Here is a 24,409-nt window from a genome sequence, read left to right as displayed (position 1 = left end):
ATAAGAGTACAGGCTTGGTATTTGAGTAGTATATATTTTGCTTTAGATGTTTTGTCCCAAGCAAACGGCCTTTTAATTACAAAAGCAGTTGATTGTACATATTCATCAAATACCTAACTTTGCTTGAATTCTACAACCAAGCTGCGGGGGGGCGCTTCCCGATGTACCCCCCCACTCCTGCCTGGCCCTGTCACACGGTCTCCCAGATCCTCTTAGTTGCAATGATTTTGTTCTCCTCTGTTTTATTTTCAGGCATTACCTTGTTATGTTATCATAAGTCATAAATCAAACCAGAAACGTGACGCACGTTGCTGCGCCTCTGGTATGAAGATCAAAAGCACTTGAGTAGTTTCTGGCTTCGGTCGCATTTTAAATAAATCGCATTTCAGTTAAGTAATGAATAACATTTCTATAGGAACCTAAATACTGTGTCATAAGTCCAGGATTCTCTGTGATTAGAACGGAACAACTCTTTAATTGCGATGCCTGCAAAGCAGATACATTTATTTCCAAGAATTTGCTTTGTAGTTTTTTGGGCCAGTTATACTCCGTATGCATGTTAGATTGTTCACATTAACTCTTTTTTTAATGTATATTTGACCCTTATGACGGAGCCAAAGTATTGACATATGCAGTAATGTGTCGTATTTCTGTGCTTGTGCTATTAAATGTAGAATTTGATCCGCGTCGGAGCCTCTGGAGGCTTCCAGGAACAGACGTTTGCTGTCCTCTGCTGTGTGTGCACAGCGAGATTATAGTGAACGTCGTTGTTGTTTAACGGATCTCCGAGTATTCACGAGGTAAATCATCCACAAACTGCAGCCAATTATGGAAATTTATTGAGATTAATCACAGTAAATCCCAAGCACATCCATGCATCCCATTGACTTACAACTATTTAAGTGAAATAATTTAAATCTTACAACATTTTATTGCATTTTCTTGAGTAACAAATGGTAATTTTTTACCAGAGAATGAACTTACACCACATATACAATTAAAACAAATTGCCCACCAGATTTAGCTTATTCCATCTCATTTTAAAATAAAATCAAACTCCTGAATGTTAAATTAGCGAAACGTCAAAGTGTTTGAGGTTACAAATCAATAATAAACTTCATTCTTGTGAGTCTCATTCAAGACGATCAGATTATAGAGATGGGTTAAAATATAAGAACTTTTCACTTAAATAATCTTCTTAAACATGACACTTTCACACAAACACAGAAACTTTTAGACAGTAGTGCACGAGGACATATTTTACAAAAATGGAGTATAATGAACAGACATTTGGAATCTTCAGTGTTTTCTCAGCTCCGGGCGCTCTCCTTCCACTTGGAGCTATAAGTACTGCTCTGACGTCATTCCACAGTGAACATAAACACTTGCCTTTTTTAACCACGCTCATTCTCTTTGTAACATCCTGTTATTCAAGTTTGTACATGACCGTGTCCCCACAAGCCTTAACTTCTGCACATTTAGACACACTTTGTCTAAATGTTTTATGATCCACGGCTTAAGAGTCACAAGTGTTAAAACACACTGGAAATGTGATAAATTATTACCATTTCCAACCCTCTGCAAGGGCTTCATCAGACCAAAATGTCCTGGAAGCTTTACATTTAGTAAAACCTGAACTCTTCCTAACTGCACTGAGGTCTGAAGCCTGTCAGAAGCTCTCTCGGCCGCTGGCTTCTCCGCAGTCAGCAGGAGGACAACTGCTTTGCATGACGAGACCCCCAGAAGAGAGGATGGAGGGAGGGGGCGGCGGCAGCAGCAAGGAGTCCGTTCTGAAGGAGCCTTGCAGGTCCATGTTGATACACAGCGCCCCGGACAGCAGCTGGTTCTTGTACTGATGGAGGCGCGTGAAGGCATCCAGGATGGAGGAACTGCTCCCGTTCACCCAGGTGGGGAACAGGTTGGCAGAGCTGATGTGGGACGTAAGGGACTGGTAGTGGTGGAGCTCCAGCTGGCAAGAAAACCTGCGCGTGCATTAGCAGGGTGTCAATTTGCTGTCATTCAAAGGAAGGAAGTGAAGGCTTGGGCTGAAACCACAACCAATAACTACCATCTCTTACATAAGTTTATAATTTTAGCTGAATATTTCCACCCTCAGAGGAGAAATCACTATATGCTACCCGCAACTAACTGCATTTCACCCCCAGATAAAACCTTCACTGCCCCCAGGTGGCCAAAATTGTAAAGACCCGGCAGGTTGAATCCCAGCCATGCTGAGATGGATGTATAAACCCGAATATAAGAGGGGAGCCACACATACCTCGCAGACACATGCTGGAATACGCTTTTGGAGGCCTGGCGCAGAACACACTGAAGGACTTTTAATACCTGCTCTCGAATCCAGCCCACGTCTTCTTGCACATCTGGCAGCCACTCCAAAAATCTACTCATGCAATATGTTAGTCATAAAAGAGGAGCGAGAGGATTTATGAGCGCTGTATTTGTAAAAAAAGCATGAGTAAAAACATAGCGTAACATAATTAAACCATGAGTAAAAAGATTATGCTAAATAACGTCATAATGCTAATTGAACGCCAACTGCGGGATCCCATAATCCAGCATTTTTCTCTTGGAGAGTCGGATGACTTGAATCCAACAGTACCTGAGGGTAAAGGAGACAGCCGACTCCAGAGGGAGGGTGTAGGGGAGCATCAAGGCCGACGCCACCCTGACAGGAAGCATGTTGCCGAGAGTCTTCACCAGACTCCTCCTCTCCATGCAGGCCTCCACCAGAGCTGCGGGAGGCAACAAGGTGACTGACTACTGGAAATAACCTATGATGTCACAGCCTATTAACAGAAGTGTTTAAAATAACCGTATAACATTACGCCTCATCTTTAACACTGCTTGTGTCGGGTCTCTGCGGCTGCCTCGTTCGGCCAGTCCCGCACCCACGTCAGCTGTGGCGTCTTTCCCTGGGTTTTAAGTCCATTTTCTCTGTTGTGTTTGTCAGATCACAGTGTTCCTGATCTCACATTCTGCTGGTGCTTCACATCACCTCTGTCTTCATTGAATAAGTGCCAGATTGGATTTATGCCTTACAACATTTCATAGTGTTTGCTGGTCGAACTGATACCATCTTTTGACTCCTCTCTACGATTGGACCCGATTCGGTCTCACCTCTGTTTCTGGCACAGTGATGAATGACATCATTATTATAACTATCAGTATCTGATGACCTCGATATAAGATGGCTCACAGGCCCAGTATCCAGGCTTCCAAGTCAATATGACCTTGTATTGAATAAATAATCTGTCAACAGTGACCAAAAATAGATTTCAGCAGTTCTGCAGGGGGTTTATAGGAACACAATATTAATGTATTACGTTATGGTCACGAGGTTGAGTGAATACATTTTAAATAAATTCCCACTTAGGTTGTTTTAAGGGTTATTTGTTGGTAGTAAAAACCATTAAAGGTCAACAACTGATGATGATCGACAGTTAAACTGGAAAACGTGGAGACGGATCTGTTGCTTTGCCACATCAGTTACCTTTGTGCAGGGTGGGTGAGAGGCGTTCAATGAAGTGCTCCTCTATGCAGGCACTGCAGTGAACCACCGCTGCCTCCTCTTCATCATGTTTATTGTCCTCTTCATCGTTGTGATCCGGCCTCTCTTGGCCACTACCCAGCAGCACTCTGCCTCTGTAAGGCCCGTTGAAGTTTAGCAGCCCTGACAACCAAAGCACAGGCAAAACGTCAGTTTGGCACCTATTTGGGCAGCGTTTAACACAAGCAGCAGCTTTGTTCAAGCAAATAAAAAGTCTGGGGGCGATTTTAATTTGCGTTGGCTTTTGGAAAATTGATGAATAATCCAAATTTTGTATCTTGGAACACAAGAGGAAACAAAGGAAGACAAAAGTGGGACATTAAGGAGCCAAATACGAGAAAGTGAAGGTGGGCCTGAAGTGACCTGAAGGTGTCACAGGTAGATCTGTCCCCGCCCTACAGGCTTGTTTAAAGGAACAGCTTTAACAAAAGAAAGCCAAAGCTTCTCACCGTTCTTCTTCAGGAAGTGCAGAGCGTCTTTATAGCCCTGTTTACACATGACCTTCATGACCTGCACCCGGAACACCAACACATACATAAGTCTCTCACGAGGAGTTCACTTCAGATCATCAGAGCCAGTGGGTTTAAACTTGGACTGTGTCATGTGACCTACCGCCGGTTCTGGCGGGAACAGCGCCCTTGAGACCCTGTAGAGGTTGGTGAGGGTGAACTGGATGCTGGTGTTGGTGAACCTCAGCTCGTGTATGTTGGTGGAGGAGTCCCGGGGGCAGATGTCGCTCTCGCCGGAGAACGGGGAGACGGTGATGGTGTTTTTCAGCTCGTACTGGGGGAGGTTGTTCGAGATTCCTCCATCCACGTAGCGCTGTGGGAACGACAGCACAGTCAGGAGCAGCTCAAGTCCTCCGACTTTGATTTTTCAGAGGACATCCGAATGATTATAGAACAGGTGATGTCACATCCAGAAGTGAGTCAGGTTTGTTTTTATTGAAGCTGGCGACCCTTTGACCCCGCTGCGTGTGTGTGTACAGATAAGAGCAGGGTGACATCAATTTCATGAATCGGAGCCAAAGAACAGAACAACCTCGCCGTCTCTGCCAACATGATCACATTGGGCTTGAGCTCTTTAACCAATCACTGAGGCTGGGGGGGGGGGGGGGGGGGGTACTCTCAAAACCGCTGCTTGGTTTTTCCCAGAAAAAGTTAGAGCTATTGAAAAAAAAGATTGGCAAACCCCTTTAGCATGCAGCCAGTAGAGGGGATTTAAAAACTATCTTCCACACTTGTGCTACCCAGAACAAACAGATTCTTGGAGTGGGGGCACCAATGGGGGCAGAGTTACGGAATGACTCAAGTGCCAAAGTAACAACACAATGATAGGAAACAAGGTGCAAAGTTGAAGGAAAGCAGCGAGCCAACCCTCACACCGCCAACGCAGGGCTGGCGAGCACGAGGAGGGCCGAGACGTCCGTCCTACTCACCACTCCTCGCAGCGTGGGGGGAATGATTCCACAGTACACCGGGATGAAGGCGCTGCAGACACATGCCTGAAAAGAACAAACGAACGTCAACAAATGAATCGTTAATTCGAGGAAGAACACACTCAAAACACACCTGCACCAGCTCCTCTTTGTCGTTGAAGTGCGAGACCAGGACGTTTTCCCCGTCTGCCACTCGGGTGAGGGAGACCCCCAGCCGCCCGCTGGCTTGATGGTGACAGTCAGCTGGGAGCGTGCGGCCCATCATGTGACGTACAATCTTCACGAGGTTAAAGGAAGGGTGCATCGGGCCGAGGAACCGCTTCCGTGCCTCCTTTGCAACATCAATGATGCTCGCACCAGTTTCTCCTGCAAAGACAATGAGGGAAAGACAAATCAAACAAATGTAATCAGTTACCATCACATATACAGAAAGGTCTAAATAGGGTTATTATCCCCCTCAGCAGCAGGCAGCAATGCTCTGTGACTGCTGATCAATATACTGTGTAATACATCATTAATAGGATGAACCAACACCATTACAAAGGCAGGAAATTACATTGGTACTTGCAGCTCACAACACTTTTGTCAAATACATCAATTCCAAATGTTTCGTACCAAGACAAACTCCGGTAACCAGGGCGGTGGCAGTGAGCGCTCCAGCGGACGCTCCATAAATGTGCCGGGCGTTATGCACCAGGAAAGGCGCTTGTTCCACCAGACAGCTGGCAACACCAACGTGGTAGATGCCGAGGAACCCACAGCCGGCAAACGAAATGTTCCACGGCGAGTCTAAAGGAAACATAACGGTCCGCGGACTCCTGAGGTTTATTTCACAAGGACGAAAATGCGGCAGATACACTGGAAATACGTGTCGAAAAGTTTGTATCTTTGTCCCGTTACATGACTGTATTATTAACGTAACCTGCTGTTGTTGCTTTTTTTTTCTCCTCTAACGTTTTAGGGGGAAACAGATGACCTCTAACTTTAGCAGATTCCAGCGGATTCAGATTCAGACCAACGCTAAACTGAGAGGATGTGAAAGAGCAACAAAAAGACTATTTTTCTCTTGTTTTCTAGATTCTACTCCTGATGAACCCTGAACGACTTCCAGCACGGGGTGTTGTTGATACGGTATTTCACCGAGTGTGAGTCCGTGGGATGGGGAGGGGCTTTAGCCGATTATCCAATCACGGCCAAGAACGAGGAGGAAACCGACCAATCACAAGTAAGATATCAATACGTCATAGCCGACGACAGGTCAGGTCGCAGCAAGTTAAAAAAAACATGTTTTTTGTACTAAATTTATGTGACAGTTACCTCTGTTTACCTAAAAGGCCCAACCTATGTTCGGCTTTATCTTGCTGATTTTTTTTTTCTTAAGGAGGAATTTGCATTGATCCGTCCAGAGGATATTGGGTAATGGTTTACAAATCGATTGAGCAAACCAGTGACAGCGCTTCATGTTCTGTTCATTTCTGCCAATTCTAATTTAAAATATGTAATAAAAAATACAATACATCTGTAGATGTTTATTGCAGGAATAGTCATATTACACGTAGGAGTTATTACATGCTAACAAGATTTCCCATCAAAAAATAGGGATCGGGTTTTGATGAATGGGCCAACTCGAGAAGGAAAAAAAATCATAATAATCAACATTTAAACATTGTATTGATCGTGCGTCGAATCTGAACGCTGAACTACTTAGACAGCAGACGCGCAACAGCGCCACACTGTGGTCAGAATGAGGTACTGCTACACTGACAGCTACCGCCCCCTGCTCAAATTTTGGCGGCGCTCTTACAAGGGGCACTTGCTATGTGTGTCGGGAACAACCGAAAAGGCGGCACAGTTCCTGCTCTCTTGTTATATGGACGATTAGACTCCGCTCGTCGCTTGTCGGTGAACTCTGTGTAAACAATGGTCGGACATGATTTGAAGCCCTTTCGTTCAAAAGTGTCACAAGGAAGTGCTCAAACAGAGACGCAGCCTCGATTGGCGATAGTTTCGGTTAGCACGGTAACATTAAATTGTAACAATACTTGTTATATTGTACGGTTCCGTCTACATTATCTGTCAGATCATTAAGAGTTTAATCAAACCAGATGTGTACAGGATGCAGTTGCTAATATTTGTAGCACAGCTGCTGTTAGCTGTGAGCTAGAATCAATGCAATTGTTTCAGACACCTTGCAAGCATGTATAGAAAATTATTGCCTGAATTCCGGCGGGCATTTGCCCAAGTCTTGCTTAACTACTGATTATTCTTACCATGAAATATTCACATAATGCCTAACTTAAACCCGAGAAGGAAATTAATTCGGAGAAAGCTTTCTAGAACTGTAAACATTAGCTTAAATGGACAAAGGCAACCACGAAGGGGAAGGTCGTGATGAAATTCACAGGGAACAGTCCGATGTTACCACGGATGGTCCAACTCTGAGGTTCCCTGGACTTTTAAATGACCAGGATCAGGAGAAGTCAAGTAGGCTCAGATCTCAAGGCCAAACTAAAGATATGGATGAAGAGAGCGATGCTGCACCTGCGACTCCCCCCAGCTTCACCTGTGGTCCTTTCATATCAAGCATGCCCCTACATCTACATCCCAGTTTGTCTTCATCCTCATCGTCCTCCTCCTCTGGGGTGTGTCTCAGTCCCCCCTTGCCTCCCTCGGTGGAGCTGACGTCTGTGTTGGCTGATACCAGGCTGACCCTGGATGTGTACAAAGGAGGAGCGGCTGCACTGCCTCTGCTTTGGGCCTCCATCCCAGAGCAGCTAATGGGAGTGCAGTACCTCACAGTGGGATCAGAGGACAAAGCAGGCCTGGATGATGCACTGGATGTCATCCCCAATCTGACAGATCTGCACACACTCACGGTTCGAGGTACAGTTATGAATACATCGTCATAATACATGTTCATGCCACACAACAGTGCCAAACAGATGTTTCATTGAACACTTACATATGAACAAATATATCTGATTCCAGGACACCGTTTTTATGATGCACAAGGTGACCCTCTTCCAGGCCTGCTGACCACTCTGCCCATGTCCTTTTCCTGCCTTTCTCAATTGGTGCACCTGGACCTCTCCTTCAACCAGCTCTCCTGTGTGCCTCCCTGCCTCCTTGGATTGCCGACATTGTCGTCTTTGCTCCTTTGCCAAAACCGGATCTCAGAATTGCCTTCTGATGTCGGCCAGTTGTCCTCTCTCACCTACCTCTCCCTCCTGGGGAACAAACTAATCACTCTTCCCCCGAGTCTGGGTCAACTGTCAGGGCTGCGCACGCTGGATGTTTCCCTCAACCTTCTGCAGCGACTACCTGATGAAATTGGCTCCCTGGGGGGTCTTGTTAAGTTGGAATTGTCCCAAAACAAACTGAGGCAGCTACCAGAGAGCATGGGTGAGTGTACGGGTGCAAAGGTATTGTCGTTTCTTTGTTGTGTTTGTTAAAATCACAGTTGCGTCATTAACCAAGAACACTTCCTCTCCTTTGTTGCCAGGTTCTCTCTCCTCTCTCAGGGAGCTTTTCATCTACAGCAACGATATCCGTGTCGTCCCACCTTGTCTGAACAAACTGCCCTTGCTAAAAATAGACATGCGTGGCAACCCTTTGGGACGACCCCCCACGCCTCCTCCTCTCCCTCCTGTACCTGGTAATGGAAAAAGAGACTCTTACTGATCTATGTTCTGTCAACAGATTGGCCCCTGAGCACCTTTATTTTCTTTACAGATCCACCAGAAACCAAAATTCAAGAACTGCATCTGAGATTTAATCAGCGCAGGTGAACTAAACCAGGGATTTCTCTCGACTCGTCGTGTTTCTGAGCAGTAATTTATACCGCGGTGCTCCTTTTGCTCTTTAGCTTTTGTGTTTCGCCCGCTGGGTGTCACGTGTTTCTCCCGGGGGGGGCTGAGCTGCTGTTCCCCCCAGGGTGCCTGTTGACAACCACAAGATTGGAGTGGGTTGAAAAGACACCAGAAAAGACGTTGGTACATCTGGAAGAACATGAAATCTTACTGAGTTGTCCCCTGGAGCTTCGACCACATGGAATCAAATTTTTTAAAGTACGTATTGAAGCACTGAAAACTATATAAAGAAATATGGGAAGATTTAAAGGTCATCATAATTATTTCAATGCATTTAGATCACATGTTCGTAGCATTGTGTGGACAGGTGAAAATCCACTAATCTGTTGAACAACCACTTTTCATCTTTGGGCTGTTGCAGCCTGTAGAGGTGTGTGTGCCGTATCACCGGCCCAAGAGAACCGAGGTGGTGGTGCAGAGGTTTGATGGATTCTCATGGAGCACTCTGCCCACGGTGCTGAGGAGAGGACGTAAACACCGGAGCGGTAGCCAGAGTCGCCGTCCTCCCAGGGTAAAGCATCCCGGTGCAAGACCTTTTCATAAAGCCGTAGCTGTCTTTTCTGTGACGGTGACAAATTTTAATGTCAGTGTTTAAACAAACGACCTCTAGCTGGCCTGCTGCACAGTGCGCCAGTTCTCCTGGTTTATGGTTGTGTCCCGACCGGTAAAGGACAGTTGCTCTCTTACATCAGCTGGAACTCTGCTCGTTTCCAGCGCCGACCCAGGAATAAAGCTCCACTTCCTGCCAGACTCCACCTTGGAGAACCGCACTGTAACCTTACAGGTATCCCTTCAGTCCAAATAACAATGACAACCCTTTCTGTCGTAGAATTTCACCGTCCTGCTCTCTTTAGGTGCTTCAGGTGTCTGCAGCGGAGATACAGGTTCTGTGTGGAGACCCTCAGGCTCGCGTTAGCCCCCTTCTCTGCCTCTCCCAGAATCCAAGCACAGATTTCCTGCAGCCTGTCAAAGTCCAGGTTCCCCTGCCTCCTGGAGTCACAGGTGCAGTGTGTTCACGTGGGGCCTTCTGACCTTGGGCATTTGCTCAAAGTGGCGCCTACTTACTTTTCTATGGCGCCGCACAATCTGCTGTTGTCGTCTTTACTTGTAGCCGCCTGAGCTCGTAGAAAAGTTAGCTGTGAACTGTTGGCCCTGCTTTTAATGAAGTCTGCCTCGCTCTGCGCTGGGCGTCTGGTGACCTTGTGTCGGGGGAACAGTCGGCACCGACCGCGTCTCAAGCGGCTTCTGCTGCTGCCTGGAAAACACTTTAGAAAAGATAATGATCTTCTGACAGGGCGGTTTTGCTGAGAATCCTTATGCGGTCCTGCTAAAAACAAAGCCATTTCAACCCGTTTATGTCACCAGAGAAGTTCCGAATATTGGGCTCAACTGAATTACAGGTGTAATTCTGCTGTGTTGGACAGCACCGGCGCGGTCGACCCTCCTCCCTATGCATGATTCTATATTGTTTTCTTCTGTTTTTGAAGGTCATACAGCTGACATGTCCTGCTTGCATCTCCTACACGGAGACCCTGCGGCCCAAAGTTGGACTGACATCACATCCCAGGTGTCTCTCTACGTCACCCACGTCTACGCTATCTTCTACATCACACATTTCTCCTGGTGAGATTTTGGCCCTGTATTGTGTGTTCCGTGTATCCACTGTGGTTGTTTTTACACCCCGTGTGTGGTCACAGGTACTGGTTGTGGTACACCACTCAGCGAATCGTTTGTGGAACTGTGAGAAAAGTCTACCAGAAGCTAAAGCAGTTCAAGGTCCAGTTTCTCGTCCTGCAGCGCAAAACGGATCCTTCACAAGTTATTCTGCAGTGTTTACCTTCGAACAAGGTTTGTTGCTCCTCTCTCTGCTCTGTAGAGTTCATTTAACTACGTCCTGGACCCGTGTGACGGGGGTGAACCCTGAACACATGGAGAAAAGCCAAATTCTGCTGCGGTGTGCACAGGTGGACAACAGGGTGCAGTCTCTGGCGGAGCTTTACGACGGACCGCAGCCCTCAGACATGTGCGACCTGCTGGAAGGGGAGCAGTTCTTTGCCGGCTTTGAGAGGGGCTTGGACATCAGCACAGGTCTGAAGGTTTGGTTCAGGTCTCAGACGGGTTGTTCTTTTCCTGCTGCTCACATCTGCTGGTGTCCCACAGAGAGACCGGACTGCGTGGAGGGAAGACTGTGCTTTGTGTTTTACTCCAGCCTGAAGAACCTGAAGGAGGTTTACATCTGTGCAGTGGAGGGTCATACAGGACCTGTGAGGGGCCAGGTGAGAAGATCAGTCATCAACCAACTACGGTGACCTTTACTGTCTCTGGCCAAACATAAAGTCCATTTTCCACATTATTCCGAGTATGCATGGACCTAATATAACGTTTATTTGCAGGTAATTATTGTCTCCTGTTTATGATGATATTGTTTTAATACTAATATTTAGTATTAGGGAATAATTTAGAGTTTGGTTATCATACCAGTAGCTACTTCAAACTGCAAACCTATCTTTTTAGCATAAAGAGAAACTAATAATGAGAGAAAAGTCAAAAGGTCTGAGCTTGCTGCACTGTAATTATGGCCGCGCTGAATTCTCTGGACTGGATTATGATCTCTGAGTCCCACCACATGATGATGTCTCCAACCTGTGCTGCAGGTGTCCTTCTATAGAGGGGAGATCCCCGGTGATCTGCCCGAGGAACTGGCCAGGAAGAGGAAAGGCCACGATAACCAGTGGCTTGCAACGTTACCAGTTAAGCTTCCGGTGAGGGACAGTTTTCGGCTTTTTCAGCTTTGACATTGAACATCCTCCTGCAGTCCTGCTTGAAATCAGCTCCCGTGTTTTTGCCGCAGGCCGCAGATTCGGAAAATGGTTTCTTCGTGGAAAATTCCCAGCATCCGCCGCTGAACCTGGGCGATCCTGAGAGCGGCTACCTGACAGAATCCAACCTGCTGTCCATCTCTCTCCAGATAGGACAAGACTGGCGGGTCGTCGGCATCAACCTTGGCTTAAGCTACGAGGAACTGGATCGCATCCAGTACAAAAGCAGGTCAGTAATGTTTAAATTTGATGTCTTTTGGTCTATAAGGATATTTAAAAAGGGAGAAACCTGCCCGGTGAAGCACCGGCAGTCCAGACCTTTGTACATGGGGATTACGGCGTCAGACCTGCGGAACACTGATTTGTAGCATCTCTGCATGAGCGAGTGATGTAACGAGTGCGTGCATGTGTGAGATACAGAAAGCACACTGGGAGAGGAGGAGAAGAGGGGTTTGATTGTTTTAATCTGCACTGTCAGCCATCGCGGAGCCATCTGGGACACTGTAGGAGATTACACGTAGAGTGGTGCTCATCTGTCCCTCCTCTTCCTCCTCCTCCTCCTCCTCCTCCTCCTCCTCCTCTTCCTCAAGCCTCATGATTTATCCTGAGGGTGGAAGAACAAATGGAAAAGATGTTTTCTTTCGGATGCTTGAATTGGAGCTCTGGCGTCCTCCCGTGTCAGTAAAATTGTGGAATTTGTATGTGGGCAGGACTGAAATCATATCCGCTTACTGACATTATGTAATGTGCTGCTAAATTCAATATCAAAGCTGATTCCATAAGATAAAATCCTCTTGCTCTGGCCACCAGGGACAACTTGGGAGCCCTGGTGCTCGACATGCTGTTTCACTGGGCCAGAGGGCAGAGAAGGGCCGGGCCGGGCGCCGTGTCGAGGCTGGTGAGCGCCATGATCGAGAGCGGGAGGAGGGACCTGGCCGATGAGATAGAGGACACGGTTCGTATAGGAAGGAGAAAGTACTCGGAGTCTCTGAAGAGGGTGGGCCTGGAAGAGGAGAGCTCCACTTTGAGCGAAGGCACAGCAGTCGGCGCACCCATGCCGGGTCCAGATGGTCAAAGGTCAGCGTCGCAGCCCTCGCTTCACGCCGCTGTCTAAACAAACGCATTGGAGTCGAAGATGGATAACCAGCTCATGGAGCGAGGCGCCGCCTGAAACTCTACATCTGTCCTTTCCCAACGTGGTGTGCAGCCACTGTAACCATAGTAACTATACCTAAAATATCATGTCATGTTGTGACCCACGGTGGCCATACCATTGCCCCAAACAGTGTTTTGTTCATTTTAAATGTATTTAAGGAATTTTGAACAGGCTGCGTGATCAGATTGGCCTTTGTGGACGTGCACAGGCTGGACTATGACTGGTGCCTTTTGGTTTAACAAAGATAACTTGACTAACAGCGAGTATTTTTTTTTTTTTAATCATAGTTTCAGAATGAAGATTCACATTAGAACATTTTTATGTAGTTCCAGCTTTCATACGTTGGAGGACTATATAAGGAAACCAAGAAATAAATACAATTTATCTAAAGGTTGCTTTTAAATGTATGAGTTCTCTGGAGGTATTGAAAATGCTGAATTGACGTCACTCAATACGTGGCACCTACACGTATTGAGTGACGTCAATTCAGCAAAAACAGCCATTTTGCCCCTCTGAGGATGTTCAAGGTTATCAGGTTTACGTCACCATGACGCCGGGGCCCCGCCCCCTTCACCTGGGAGCAGAGCCGCAGTTGGGCCACTCGCCACCAGGGGGTGCAATTTCTCAAACGCTCCCGTTCCATCTGATTTCTCCAACGCACCCCCCCCCCCGCGCCGCCTGCCCGCGCTCACTCCCACCTCCTCTGCCTCCCTCCAGACGCTTGAACGCTAGTAATGCCGGTAGGTTCGCTTTTCTCTTCTGTCAGTCAAAGTTGGAGCGTTAAAACAAGAAAACCCGCTTTGGTTTAGCAGCGCCAGCCGCCACCGGAGAGGTAACGGGACCAGCCGCATGTGGTACGTAACGTTCGGCTGCACGATGCGTCGCCCGGAGTCTGGTCCTGAAATCCTTTAACAATCACTGATGTTGGGAATTTGACACATTTACGCCATTATTCATTTTGGGGGAGCCAGAAAGGGACGCACGAAGCTGGTTGCTGATGCATGATGATGATAGTGCGTGTGTGTGTGTGTGCGGGGATTGAGGCTTCGACGCGGGAGGAAGCGGCTCATCCTGCATTTTGCTGCAAACCTCGATTTTCCTGCACATAACGCGCGCAACGATGCGAGCTCGTGTAAAACGCACATTGGTGTATCAACGCAATGACGCGCACATTGCGTGCGCGTCTCAGAATGGTTCTCCTCGCGGCAGGTGCAGGCTCAACCCTGAGATGCGGAGACGTTTCTAACGGCTGCCGTTGGCTTCACGGGGATCGGATGAGGCGCCGAACCGGTCCGAGAGTCTGTTGGCCGCCCTCTGCCGGCTCCTCCGGGCCGGGAGGCTCCCGTGGGCAGCGATGGTGGCGGTGGGGGGGGCGAAACCCACTCGATCTGCGCCCACCTCCCCTGTCATTAACCCAGAGCGTGTGACTCGCGTTCGCTAGGCATCGGTATCCTGTCAGCGTTCAAACGGGACGATTCTTTATTCACGTCAGCCATCTCCTGCTGGAGGACATGCAGTTGTATCCGCTGCTCCCCTAAAACCCACAGCAGTCACACATGACACCGGCGGGTTGTGTGGAAGGATCCGGTGAATGAAAGGGCTCCTGCAGCCTTCAAATAATTGATGAGGTGAGCCGTTGTGGGGTGGACCGTGACGTCTATGTTTTCCAAGGGACCTGTTTCGGGCTTTCATTGACTTTAAACAGGAGTTTGGGCTGGACCAACAGGACTGTTTAATATTTAATCTGCACTGGACTGCACTCCACCGCTGACTGTAATCTGCAACATTTGGAGATGCTGTTGGAGAAAATGAAAAGGGATTAACACGAGAAACTACCCCGAGTGATGCTGAGATCACGGCTCCTTCGAAGCGATCGCTGTCTGAAAGTCGTGCTTTTCTGATTCCAGTTCACCCCCCGTTCAGGCTGGAAGACCCTGCGGTGGCCCTGGTGGCTCCCACTTTATTCAGCAGGTATTAGGTTTATAATCCTGATGCTGCAGAGAAGAGTAATCAGATTTATCTGTGACACCACAAATGTTATCCCCTGTTTCCGCTCTCGATGGCCAAAAATAGACACAACTTATGCTGGTGCTGGAAAAAAGGCAGCAGCTGTTGATTATAAGGGAGAGTGTTGAGACAATATCTTGAAAATGAGCCATTACAGACAATATCACGCTGTCATTTGAGGCATTTGACTTGTATATTGTGGACATTAGTGTGGTGGTTTTGACCCTCCAGGCTGCAGGAACGCACGTGTGTGTCTGGGTGTTGAAGCCGTCTGTGCTGTGGGGGTTTGTTTTTTTTTGAGTCTCAAGCTAGAGAATCCTGTTTCTATGAAAATGGGCTGAAAATGAGGAAGAGCGTGCCAGCGTTGTCCTGACTCGGCAACATTTCTCCACTGAGTCACAGTCATGCCTTCGCACCGCTGACGGCGCGCTCACTTCCTCTCATTAGCATCCACTCACCTCCAATGACCTTTGCCCTCTCTCAAGGAGCTCCTGTTGATAAGATATGACTGCTTTATGTATTCATGAGTGAAAGGAAAACTCCAGATGTTACGCAATTACTTTCTATATTGGCCATGCGGTATCAATCATAGACGTTGTGTGACTCCGCTGACACACCCCGCATTGGGGCATTAAAATCATCACTGGTTTGTCTCCCTCCACGCACATGTGCGCCTTTGTTGAGTGAGGAGCCAATAAGGTCGCTAATCACTTATATATTGTGACTATTCCACATCCACTATTCCAACTGCTTTCCAGCAAATGTTTGACTGTCTGTGACTGGAGGCAAATGGGAATCAAGAATGCAAAGTTTACGGCTTTGCGACATGGAAAACCGGCGCTTCGGCCCTTCTGACACACGTGCGACACTCGCGGACGGTAAAAACGCCAATTCCTCAATATACGATTGCTCATTTTCTGCCCTGACTTTTGGTGCACGTGCGCCGCTTCGCTGACAACGTTCAACGTCCCCGACCTTGGCAGAAAAGCCGTGTTTATTGCCACATTACTCAAAATAAAGAACAAGGGTCAAAAGCAGCCGTTATCAGTGACTTGCACAATTGGTCCGCTTTGATCAACAGTGCTCTCCCTTCCCGCCGGTGCACCGGCTCGCCCTGTCCGCTCAGAAATGTCTTCTTCTGTGGTCCCTTTTCTGGCTCCTGATCCCCTGTAAATAAGTGATGCTGCACACTGAGGCCGGCCGTCTCCTCCAGTTGTCATGGCAGCACTGTAGCACCAGGCTGTGGACCAGATAAGCATCCCGGGGCGGGGGCGGCTGCGTGGGGCGGATGGACGGAAGTGGACAAACAAGAGGAAGACGCCAACGTTCATCGTCTTCAGGCGGCGGCGGTGGCGTGGACGCTCAGGAAAGAGTGGTTGGGTAGAGGCGCTGCAGGATTGTGTCGGCGTGAGTGGAAGAACATGGAAACAGGAACCAGAAGTGCTGCGCGCAGAAATGAGAAGTGGCAACGGCAAGAGGGAGCAACGGCAGAGGGCTGGAGGAGGTCTGCTGTGTGCTGGCTGCTCCCACACCTCTGGAGCTCCCACACCTCTGGAGCAGCCAGTGGTGGAGCCGGCCCGGCCTCAGACCCCCGGCCAGGGTAAACACGGCCTGAGTCGGGGCAGAACGGGGAGGAAAAGGCTGCGTTTGTAGTCCTGAAACCAATGGCTGCTGAGGAGCAGAGAGGTGGAGGCAGGTCAGGGAGCCACGGTGGCCGGCCGTGATTGGTGCACGGAGGGGGTGGAGGGAAGGGAAGTGGAAATGAAAGCATCTTTTATCCACACTGAGGGTATTCAGTGTCAAAAATAGGCCAGCATCTCCGCTAAATCAGGTATATTTCATCTGTTTACGCCAACGTACCCAAAGGAGCGAGCGAGAGAGAGAGAGAGAGAGAGAGAGAGAGAGGATGAATAAAACATGGCCGCTCAAGGACGAGCCTGATGAACAGATGTTCCAGTTAGATTGATTTAACAGACAATGAGGCCGGCGTTGTGTGTTTAATAAATACCTATTTTTAACACATGAGCCACAGCACACAGCAGAGTGGAGATGCACCCTGTCATCTTATAACTAAAACACACAAATGATTTATTAGCTGCTCACACTGCTGATACCAGGAGAGAAGCTCTTTAGGTGACTAGCACAGCCTGATGTTGCCAGATCTTTGGGATGGGAGCAGTTTTGGAGTATCCCTGGTGACAGATCAATAAAAGAGTCGTCAACGTGCTTTTTGTGCTGTTTAACAGCTTCTGCAGGGGCCCGGGACAGGTGGGCTTAAACAGGAGCTCCACTAACAGAGCCCCTCACCTTCTCAATCACATCGTGTTTGTTGATCGTCTGTAAACAGGCTGGCGTCGCCTGTGTGACAGTTATCTGCACTGTTGTCATGGTTACCAAATGCTACTACCACAGAACTGTCCAACTAGCGCAACGGTTTAAACACGCCCTCGTTCAGCATCACTTCCTGCTCGTCTTTTATCCAGTGATTCGACGCAGGCCGTCTGTTTGGCAACGTTTTCCCCCGAGTTAATGATGAAGCCGGTCCTCGCTCGCCGCTCTGACTGAGACGGGCTTTTGGGTTTGCTGAGGTTCTGTTGAGGAAATGTCGCTCTGTCGTTTTTGCAGATCGGCTCAAATTAAAGCGCACAGGATCCCAGCGGAGCAGCACCGACCCACGGCAGCAGGACCGTCCCAGAGCACGTGCACAGACTGACACCCACCGGCCGCGGCTTCACATAAATGGCTGACAAACAAATAAGGTGAGGTCAGGAATGGCCGGCACGGCTCCATGGAGGGGCCGGGCTTCATTTTCACTGGTTTTTCCCCAGTTTGCCTGCCAAACTGATCAATGGGGGAGTCGCTGGTTTGATCGGGGTGACCTGCGTGTTTCCCATCGACTTGGCCAAGACTCGCCTGCAGAACCAGCAGAATGGATCTCGCCTTTACACCAGCATGTACGTGCTCCCCGTCTCTGATCTCCACTGCACGTGCTGCGCAGGCCCCCCCCTCATTGTTGCTCCCGCTTGTGTTGCAGGTCCGATTGCCTTATTAAGACCATCCGGTCAGAGGGGTACTTTGGGATGTACCGGGGTAGGTTTCCTGCGAGAGGGTCGACCACACCAGGACGCTAACAGAGTCAGTCGCTCACTTTCTCCCCTTCTTCCTTTCTTTTCCCCTCTCAGGAGCGGCGGTGAACTTAACACTGGTCACGCCAGAGAAAGCCATCAAACTGGCCGCCAACGACTTCTTCAGACATCACCTCTCTAAGGATGGGTGAGGACTGACACACACTCACACCCCGATTACTGTCTACTAGCGCGCAGCCCTCCACATGAGCTGTGTGTTCACGCCAAGGCTCCAGGTACTCCTCCATCCTCTCAGGACATCGAAGCATCTTCAGCTGTTCTGTTTTACTTTTAAAATTTAAGGATGACAGACTGTGTTAGCGAGCTTAATTAGCACTGCTTGCACATGTAACCAGGTGTGTGCAGCCCCCCCCCCCCCCCCCCCCGAAGGGTTGTGGGCATATGCTTTTATCGCTATGGTGACAAACGCGCGGGTTGATGAATGATTGACTCATCTGGTTCACCTTGTGAATTATTAAGCCTCCCGCCAGTGTGACATGGCTATACAGAAGACAAAGATTAGCATCCCTATCTGTGGTGCTGACAGCTCCAGAAAGGAAGCCACCTGCTTTAAATCATTCCTCCTTTCCTTTTCTTTTCAGAAAACTTACCCTGGTCAAAGAAATGCTGGCAGGCTGCGGCGCAGGCACCTGCCAGGTGAGTTGTCACTCTTCACCTGCAACCATCAGTGTCCCTCTGCCTGTAACAACTGCAGAATCACACTATAATTCTGTCTGGGGGAATCGCCGGAATGTTGTCCTGTTACTCTCACAATGGCTGCTTGATTTGACGAGCCAGATAAGACCGAGAGGCTGTTGTCACTGAGGGCAAAGGCTTCAGTATTGCAACGTGATTAGATTAAGTGTAGCAGACCTTGGATTAAAATTGCAGCTGAGTACATGGCAATCTCACCTTTAATCCAGTTAACTAGTCACTACTCCAAGGATTACACTGGGACACGTATATATCCATTGATCTAAAGTGTACCAGTAGATACACACACTACCAATTTATCCAAAACTATTAATATTCCAAATACAAGAGTGTTAAACAGATTTACTGACAGTGTTGCAGGGGAAGCCATTACCTGACACTTTTTGTGTTGCCATAGGTAATTGTCACAACTCCTATGGAGATGCTGAAAATCCAGCTCCAAGATGCTGGGAGAATTGGTAAGAGAAACCAAATACGGCGTTATTAAAAATGAAGACAAAAATGGAGAAATCGCGACCTCGTGTGGCCATTTTAGGGATTACGTGTTGATTCTGCATCCTTAGTGTAGTGAATTCAAAATGTCTGCCCGTGTAGCTGTTTACACTACAGCAGCACGTGGCTTTACTGTGTGAATAGATAACTGTGATGGTTCGTGTTTCCTCTGCTTCTGTGTAGCTGCTCAGAGGAAGCTGATGCCACAGACAGTAGCTCCAGGAACTGTGGAGCCCAAGTCCCCTACAGCCATGCAGATTTCCAGAGAGTTATTCAGGGAAAAGGGCATTGCTGGGCTTTATAAAGGCCTCGGTGCCACTTTGCTCAGGTAGGACAGAGTTGGCTTTTTTCCTTTTTTTTCCCCAAGTTGCAACCAGCTTTTTCAAAGTGCTCTCTCTGCATTGTGCCTCCGTTTGTGTTTGTAGAGATGTCCCTTTCTCCATCATCTACTTCCCCCTCTTTGCCAACCTGAATAATCTGGGGAAAAGAGGCGCTGAAGGACCAGCTCCTTTCTATGTGTCCTTCCTCTCAGGCTGCGCTGCAGGGAGCACAGCGGCCGTTGCTGTCAACCCCGTTGATGGTGAGCAGTGTGTGTGTGTGTGTGTGTGTGTGTGTGTGTGAACTGCTGCTGCATCTTCACCTGAGCTCTGTGTGTTTCAGTGATAAAGACTAGACTGCAGTCGCTGAACCGAGGGAGCACCGAAGACACGTACAGCGGCGTGACCGACTGCATCAGGTGACCTCATTATCTCTGCTCTGTGTGTGTGTGTGTGTGGTGTGTGTAAAGTCAAGGTGAGATTTATTTAAAGCAGCTACCTCAGAGGAGGGTCTCAGGAGACATGAATGAAATCCACTCTGCAATAACAGCCACTATAGTTTGGTTTAACTCACACATGAGGGGATTTTCCAAACACGCACTGGTCCTGTTTACGTTTCCCTCCCATTAATTAATTACACGTTTAATTAACGTGTTTAATAAATGTGTGGAGATACTCAAATCATCACGAAGGCCGGCGACGTGTGTGCTGCCCTCTTGTGTCCGATTTCATTCACACCTCAAAGTTTCTTGTATTCATTAACTTTTCTGCCCCCTCAGGAAGATCTTGCGTAACGAGGGCCCGGCGGCCTTCCTGAAGGGGGCCTACTGTCGAGCTCTGGTCATCGCACCTCTGTTCGGCATCGCCCAGGTGGTCTACTTCCTGGGTGTGGGGGAATATATCCTCAGCTTCCTGCCTAAAAAAGACAACTAAGAAGCGCCTCCTTACTGCCTTCCCCCCCCCACACTGAATTACACCGACTGTGTGAGGACGCACCTCATCTCAAAATGTTCTTTTAACGGGTCGGAACCCGACCAGCCGGTACATATTGGTTTTAATTTCTTCTGTTGAATGTCTGAAATTGTTCCGGGGGCAGTGTTTGTTTGCCAAGCGGCCTGCGGGGGGGGGGCTTCACTGGCCGATGTTTTTGGAAACGAAGCCACAAATATCAGTCGGTGATGGATTTCTCAATGTGATTGTTGAATTTTAAAAGTGGGTCTGAGGTGGAGCGGCGTTGCCCCCCCCCCCCGTAATCGCAAATCCGTTTAAATTGATTGCACATCCATTTAGATGAATGATGAGTAGAATATTTCCGGGACCTCGTGTCTCTCTTTATTGACCCCCGGTGACCCCCCCTGTCTGGGATTCTCAGCCCATCATCTCCGAGGCTGCTTCAGCCTTTTTTCCTCGTCTTAACTGGAGCTTAGCAGCAGGAGCCAAAGAGCTAATGAAACCCGTTTCCTTACTGTAAACTTGACCCCCCCATCCCGTCCCGTCCCGTCCCGTCCCGACACCGGAGCCCCGTCACTGGCGACCAAGATGACCTTGATGAGGGCGTCCAGTCTCGTTCCCTCCTGGCTGCTGAGGCGGGAGCAGCTTCTACTGTCACACACAAAAAATATCGTTATCATTTGTGAGCTCTATTTATCACTATTCCTTTCTATAGGAGGTATAGCACTATATATATAATATATATATATTTCTATGTGTTGTTTATCGTGTCAGCGCGTCCACTTTAACTCTGTTGTCCATATGCAGATGATATGATTTTATGTTTTAGGATCTATTGTGTGTTTTGTACTTGACGGCTTATTTGCACACTGACCTCTTCCCGCCCCCCCCCCCTCGCTTGGAGCTAAACACACGGTGATCTGACTGTATGCAAAGGGGGGGCACTGGTGTGGCAGGTGGAGGTTTCTGGAGGTGCCATTTCTCCCGAGCTGGGTTATTATGGTATGGCAAGAATGGTTTCTATGACACTCTGACGGTGCTTCTGTTGTGCTCCAGGCCGAGGCTGCACTGACTGAATCTCATTATCACTGTCTGAACCAGAGGCCAAAGCTCAGGGAGGGGCCGCGGATGGGCTGGTGATCCTGTGGCCCCTCCGGCACCAAGGCAGCAGAGTTACAGGGAAAGGGGGGGTGGGGGGGTGGGGGGGGGGGAGACTGTTTGTTGTGTGAGCTTGTCCGGCAAAAAAAAACAAAACTCCTGCTTTTCCAACCAGAAACCTCCGTTTCTGTCACATATTGGTGTCGTTTTGCTTGTTGGGCCTGTGTTTGTGTTGTCAGCCACCAGCGTTTTACTGATTTTATGATCCGCTTTGGTGAAATATGGAAAATATTGTGCAAAGTTATCGGAACAGCCGTGAAGTTTTGATGAACTCGTGTGTTTTTGGTTGTGTGCGTCTGTGTAGTGCTGTAGTTGATGTGTAGTTGTGACACAGTTTTTCTCTTTGTCAGACCCCTCTCCCTCTCTCTCTGTCTCTCTCTCCCTCTCTCTCTCTCTCTGTCTCTCTCTCCCTCTTTCTGTCTCTCTCCCTCTCTCTCTGTCTCTCTCTCCCTCTTTCTCTTTCTCTGTTTCTCTCTCCCTCTTTCTCTGTCTCTCTCTCCCTCTCTCTCTGTCTCTCTCCCTCTGTCTCTCTCTCTCCCTCTCTCTCTGTCTCTCTCTCCCTCTCTCTCTTTTCTTGTATCTGTCACACTTCTCTGACACTTCGCCCTCCTTAGCGTCCACAGCTTGGTGTGTGTGCGTGTGTGTGTGCGTGCGTGCGTGTGTGCGTGCATGTGTGCGCGGAGGGGCACAGAAACACCGAATGTGAGTGTGTACAATCATAGAAAGCACAAAGGATTTTAAGGCACAAAACACAACTGGACAACTTGGGTTCCTGACAAATCACATTTATTTCAAAGTGTCGAGATGAACTTTTTATTGTGGCGAGAGAGTTTATGTCTGTAAAACTTGATCTATCGGGCTGGGACCGCACGTCCCGCTGATACCCACACAATGTATATCGCCTACTATATGAATCAGATATCAGAATGTAACGTAGATATTATGAGATGTATTATAAATATAGTAAAGAGTTTATTACATTTTAATCGAGAGATTTGCGCTTTACATGTCACTGATATGCAATAAATGGAAGCTGCTCGCAGAGCCCGACGAACCACCACACAGCTGTCAGATTTACGATGCAACCAGGGACCTTACAGGCCTTCTGGAATCTCCTCGCCGCCTCTGTTGTCTTTCTCCAAGAGGAATCCTGTATTAATGCACTAAACAAAGCCCCCCTCCACCCCCCACTGCCACTGTCAGCATTTCTCTGTGACAAACAGGGTGTTTATGTAGTGAATGAAACACTATCCCCACGCGACGATGTAATGGAAATGAACTCTATCTATTGTGTTCCCTGTCACAACTTACTGTTGAATAAACGGACTGTCCTGGAAAAGTCTCCTGTGATGCTTCGCGTGGCCGCTAGGGGTCAGTGTGGGCCCGCGGAGGCGACTGGTGGCGCACCAGTATGGAGCAGATTGACCACAGGTGGATGCTGAGGAAGTCAAGCCATCATCTGTCACGCACGATCCTGTCGCTCGCAGCTGCTCCTCCGCAGATTTATTCACCTTTTCACAGAATGGATGGATTTGGTGTCTCCAGCCTGGTGAGACCACGGAAAGATGCTTTTAAAAAAAAAAATTGTTTTACAAATCCCTCACAGTTCCTGCACGTTTCAGCAGAAATGATGCCGTGACAGGCTATTCATTATTAATCCCCTTCCTTTTTGTAGTTTATTTGGCAGCGTCATTTACATAATGGCACTCTGGTGCACACACACACGCCGCTCTCTTCCTACACGTGTGTATCCATTTCAGCCAGAGTCAGATTTCATATTGAATTTAAAGCTCCTTTCATCAGACTATTTCATCCGATCCAGTGTTTACGCACGCACGGCTCAGTTTCCAGACTTTGAAGCAGGCAGAGGAACGAGCATCAGCTGCTGCCCCCCCCATCCTCCTCCTGCTCCATGATTTAAGCACACACGGTGGACTATTCTTAGCCTGTCAGGCTTTCTAGCAAGAGGAGGAGAGAAGGTGGAGGGAAAGGTGCACGTTGGTGAGCTCAGGAGGCAGACGATAATGGAGCAGGGGGGGAAATTAAAAGCTGGAGACAGTTAAGGACCATCGATAGCAGCAGAGTGTGTGTGTGTGTGTGTGTGTGTGTGTAGGGGGAGTAGTGGTGTTGATGTGTATATAGGTCACTAAATCAATAGGAATCAGGTTTTTGAAGAGAAGAGAGGAGAAGGGAGGAGAAGTGGGGAGAAGGGGGGTATTTATAGATACCAGAGGAGATGGGTGACAGGCACAGTGATGATGGCAGCACACAGGAGAGAAAAGACCACAGAGAGTTTTACCAAACGGCCAAAGAGCCGCTGGAGCAAAACGAAATATAATCAAAGGGAAATCACTGTAGGACACTTGGAGCAAATGACCCTCTGGGCTCCATCGACCAGAACAGGCGACCCGTTACGGAGGCGCTGGCCTCCTCACATCCCGCTGAATTCTAATCTGTGATATCAGAACAACGTGTGACTGGGTGGAATATTGGTCTCCTACAGAGGAGGGTTCGCTATGCGCCAATAAAAAGCATTACAGGCTGCACGGATCCTTCAGAAAGACCTCAGGTCAGAGGTCACAGTGCATGTATGGATTCAGCGCAGTTTCATTAACAGGCCTGGATTATCTCATTTATGCTCTGACGTCCCCCCCCCCCCCTCAGTCTGGCTGCTTCATGTAGGAAGACTTCCATCACAAATTGAACATTTGCTCAGAGGGGGAAAAAAGCAATTGAAGAAATTGTTTTAAATTACCGCCTGACTGGATTTTTCCCCCCCTGTAGGACGAATTCAA

General features: G+C 48.4%; 3 protein-coding genes across 9 annotated transcripts; 2 read left to right on the top strand and 1 right to left on the bottom strand.

Moving 5' to 3' along the window:
* Window positions 1-821: 821 nt before the first annotated feature.
* On the bottom strand, window positions 822-5,887 carry pnpla2 (patatin-like phospholipase domain containing 2). The gene is made up of 9 exons (XM_057050865.1): window positions 5,622-5,887; window positions 5,140-5,372; window positions 5,007-5,072; window positions 4,181-4,390; window positions 4,018-4,078; window positions 3,512-3,691; window positions 2,621-2,753; window positions 2,279-2,401; window positions 822-1,982 (listed from the first exon to the last, which is right to left on the bottom strand). The coding sequence occupies exons 1-9, from the start codon at window positions 5,806-5,808 to the stop codon at window positions 1,670-1,672; spliced, it is 1,506 nt and encodes a 501-aa protein (XP_056906845.1). The 5' UTR covers window positions 5,809-5,887; the 3' UTR covers window positions 822-1,669.
* A 116-nt stretch (window positions 5,888-6,003) lies between these two features.
* On the top strand, window positions 6,004-13,240 carry pidd1 (p53-induced death domain protein 1). Of its 3 annotated transcripts, XM_057050856.1 has the most exons (16): window positions 6,004-6,231; window positions 6,388-7,889; window positions 7,995-8,408; window positions 8,509-8,661; window positions 8,739-8,790; window positions 8,872-9,073; window positions 9,237-9,386; window positions 9,486-9,659; window positions 9,730-9,877; window positions 10,363-10,498; window positions 10,573-10,723; window positions 10,840-10,963; window positions 11,036-11,151; window positions 11,530-11,637; window positions 11,727-11,923; window positions 12,505-13,240. In XM_057050856.1, exons 2-16 carry the CDS (start codon window positions 7,364-7,366, stop codon window positions 12,806-12,808), a joined length of 2,955 nt encoding a protein of 984 aa, XP_056906836.1. In that variant the 5' UTR covers window positions 6,004-6,231; window positions 6,388-7,363; the 3' UTR covers window positions 12,809-13,240. The 3 variants fall into 3 exon arrangements, 1 of the variants encoding a protein (XP_056906836.1); XR_008953189.1 differs by having other exon boundaries at window positions 6,129-7,889; window positions 11,036-11,180; window positions 12,505-12,751; XR_008953190.1 differs by lacking the exons at window positions 11,727-11,923; window positions 12,505-13,240 and having other exon boundaries at window positions 6,129-7,889; window positions 11,036-11,268.
* A 204-nt stretch (window positions 13,241-13,444) lies between these two features.
* Window positions 13,445-22,953, top strand: slc25a22a (solute carrier family 25 member 22a). Of its 5 annotated transcripts, none has more exons than XM_057050867.1 (12): window positions 13,541-13,704; window positions 14,758-14,821; window positions 17,483-17,616; window positions 17,686-17,811; window positions 17,892-17,947; window positions 18,040-18,130; window positions 18,585-18,639; window positions 19,094-19,154; window positions 19,372-19,516; window positions 19,614-19,768; window positions 19,849-19,924; window positions 20,285-22,953. In XM_057050867.1, the coding sequence occupies exons 3-12, from the start codon at window positions 17,597-17,599 to the stop codon at window positions 20,436-20,438; spliced, it is 939 nt and encodes a 312-aa protein (XP_056906847.1). In that variant the 5' UTR covers window positions 13,541-13,704; window positions 14,758-14,821; window positions 17,483-17,596; the 3' UTR covers window positions 20,439-22,953. The 5 variants fall into 5 exon arrangements, with proteins under 5 accessions (XP_056906849.1, XP_056906846.1, XP_056906847.1 ...); XM_057050868.1 differs by lacking the exon at window positions 13,541-13,704 and adding an exon at window positions 13,967-14,478; XM_057050869.1 differs by lacking the exon at window positions 14,758-14,821 and having other exon boundaries at window positions 13,445-13,590.
* Window positions 22,954-24,409: the final 1,456 nt, after the last annotated feature.

Source organism: Takifugu flavidus, chromosome 13, assembly GCF_003711565.1.
Source record: "Takifugu flavidus isolate HTHZ2018 chromosome 13, ASM371156v2, whole genome shotgun sequence".
Lineage (NCBI taxonomy): Eukaryota > Metazoa > Chordata > Actinopteri > Tetraodontiformes > Tetraodontidae > Takifugu > Takifugu flavidus.
The sequence above is the reverse complement of the archived record's forward strand: the minus strand, read 5'-3'. Positions and strand labels throughout refer to the sequence as shown.

Coding starts and splice junctions, on each gene's coding strand:
- pnpla2 (XM_057050865.1), bottom strand. CDS start 5,808: ATGTTTCCTTTAGACTCGCCGTGGAACATTTCGTTTGCCGGCTGTGGG. Junction 4,391..5,006: donor CCCCCACGCTGCGAGGAGTG/GTGAGTAGGACG, acceptor TCGTTCCCACAG/CGCTACGTGGATGGAGGAAT. Junction 4,079..4,180: donor TGTTCCCGCCAGAACCGGCG/GTAGGTCACATG, acceptor TTCCGGGTGCAG/GTCATGAAGGTCATGTGTAA.
- pidd1 (XM_057050856.1), top strand. CDS start 7,364: ATGGACAAAGGCAACCACGAAGGGGAAGGTCGTGATGAAATTCACAGG. Junction 9,660..9,729: donor ACCGCACTGTAACCTTACAG/GTATCCCTTCAG, acceptor TGCTCTCTTTAG/GTGCTTCAGGTGTCTGCAGC. Junction 10,724..10,839: donor AGTGTTTACCTTCGAACAAG/GTTTGTTGCTCC, acceptor CGGTGTGCACAG/GTGGACAACAGGGTGCAGTC.
- slc25a22a (XM_057050869.1), top strand. CDS start 17,597: ATGGCTGACAAACAAATAAG. Junction 18,131..18,584: donor CATCACCTCTCTAAGGATGG/GTGAGGACTGAC, acceptor TTTTCTTTTCAG/AAAACTTACCCTGGTCAAAG. Junction 18,640..19,093: donor GCGGCGCAGGCACCTGCCAG/GTGAGTTGTCAC, acceptor GTGTTGCCATAG/GTAATTGTCACAACTCCTAT.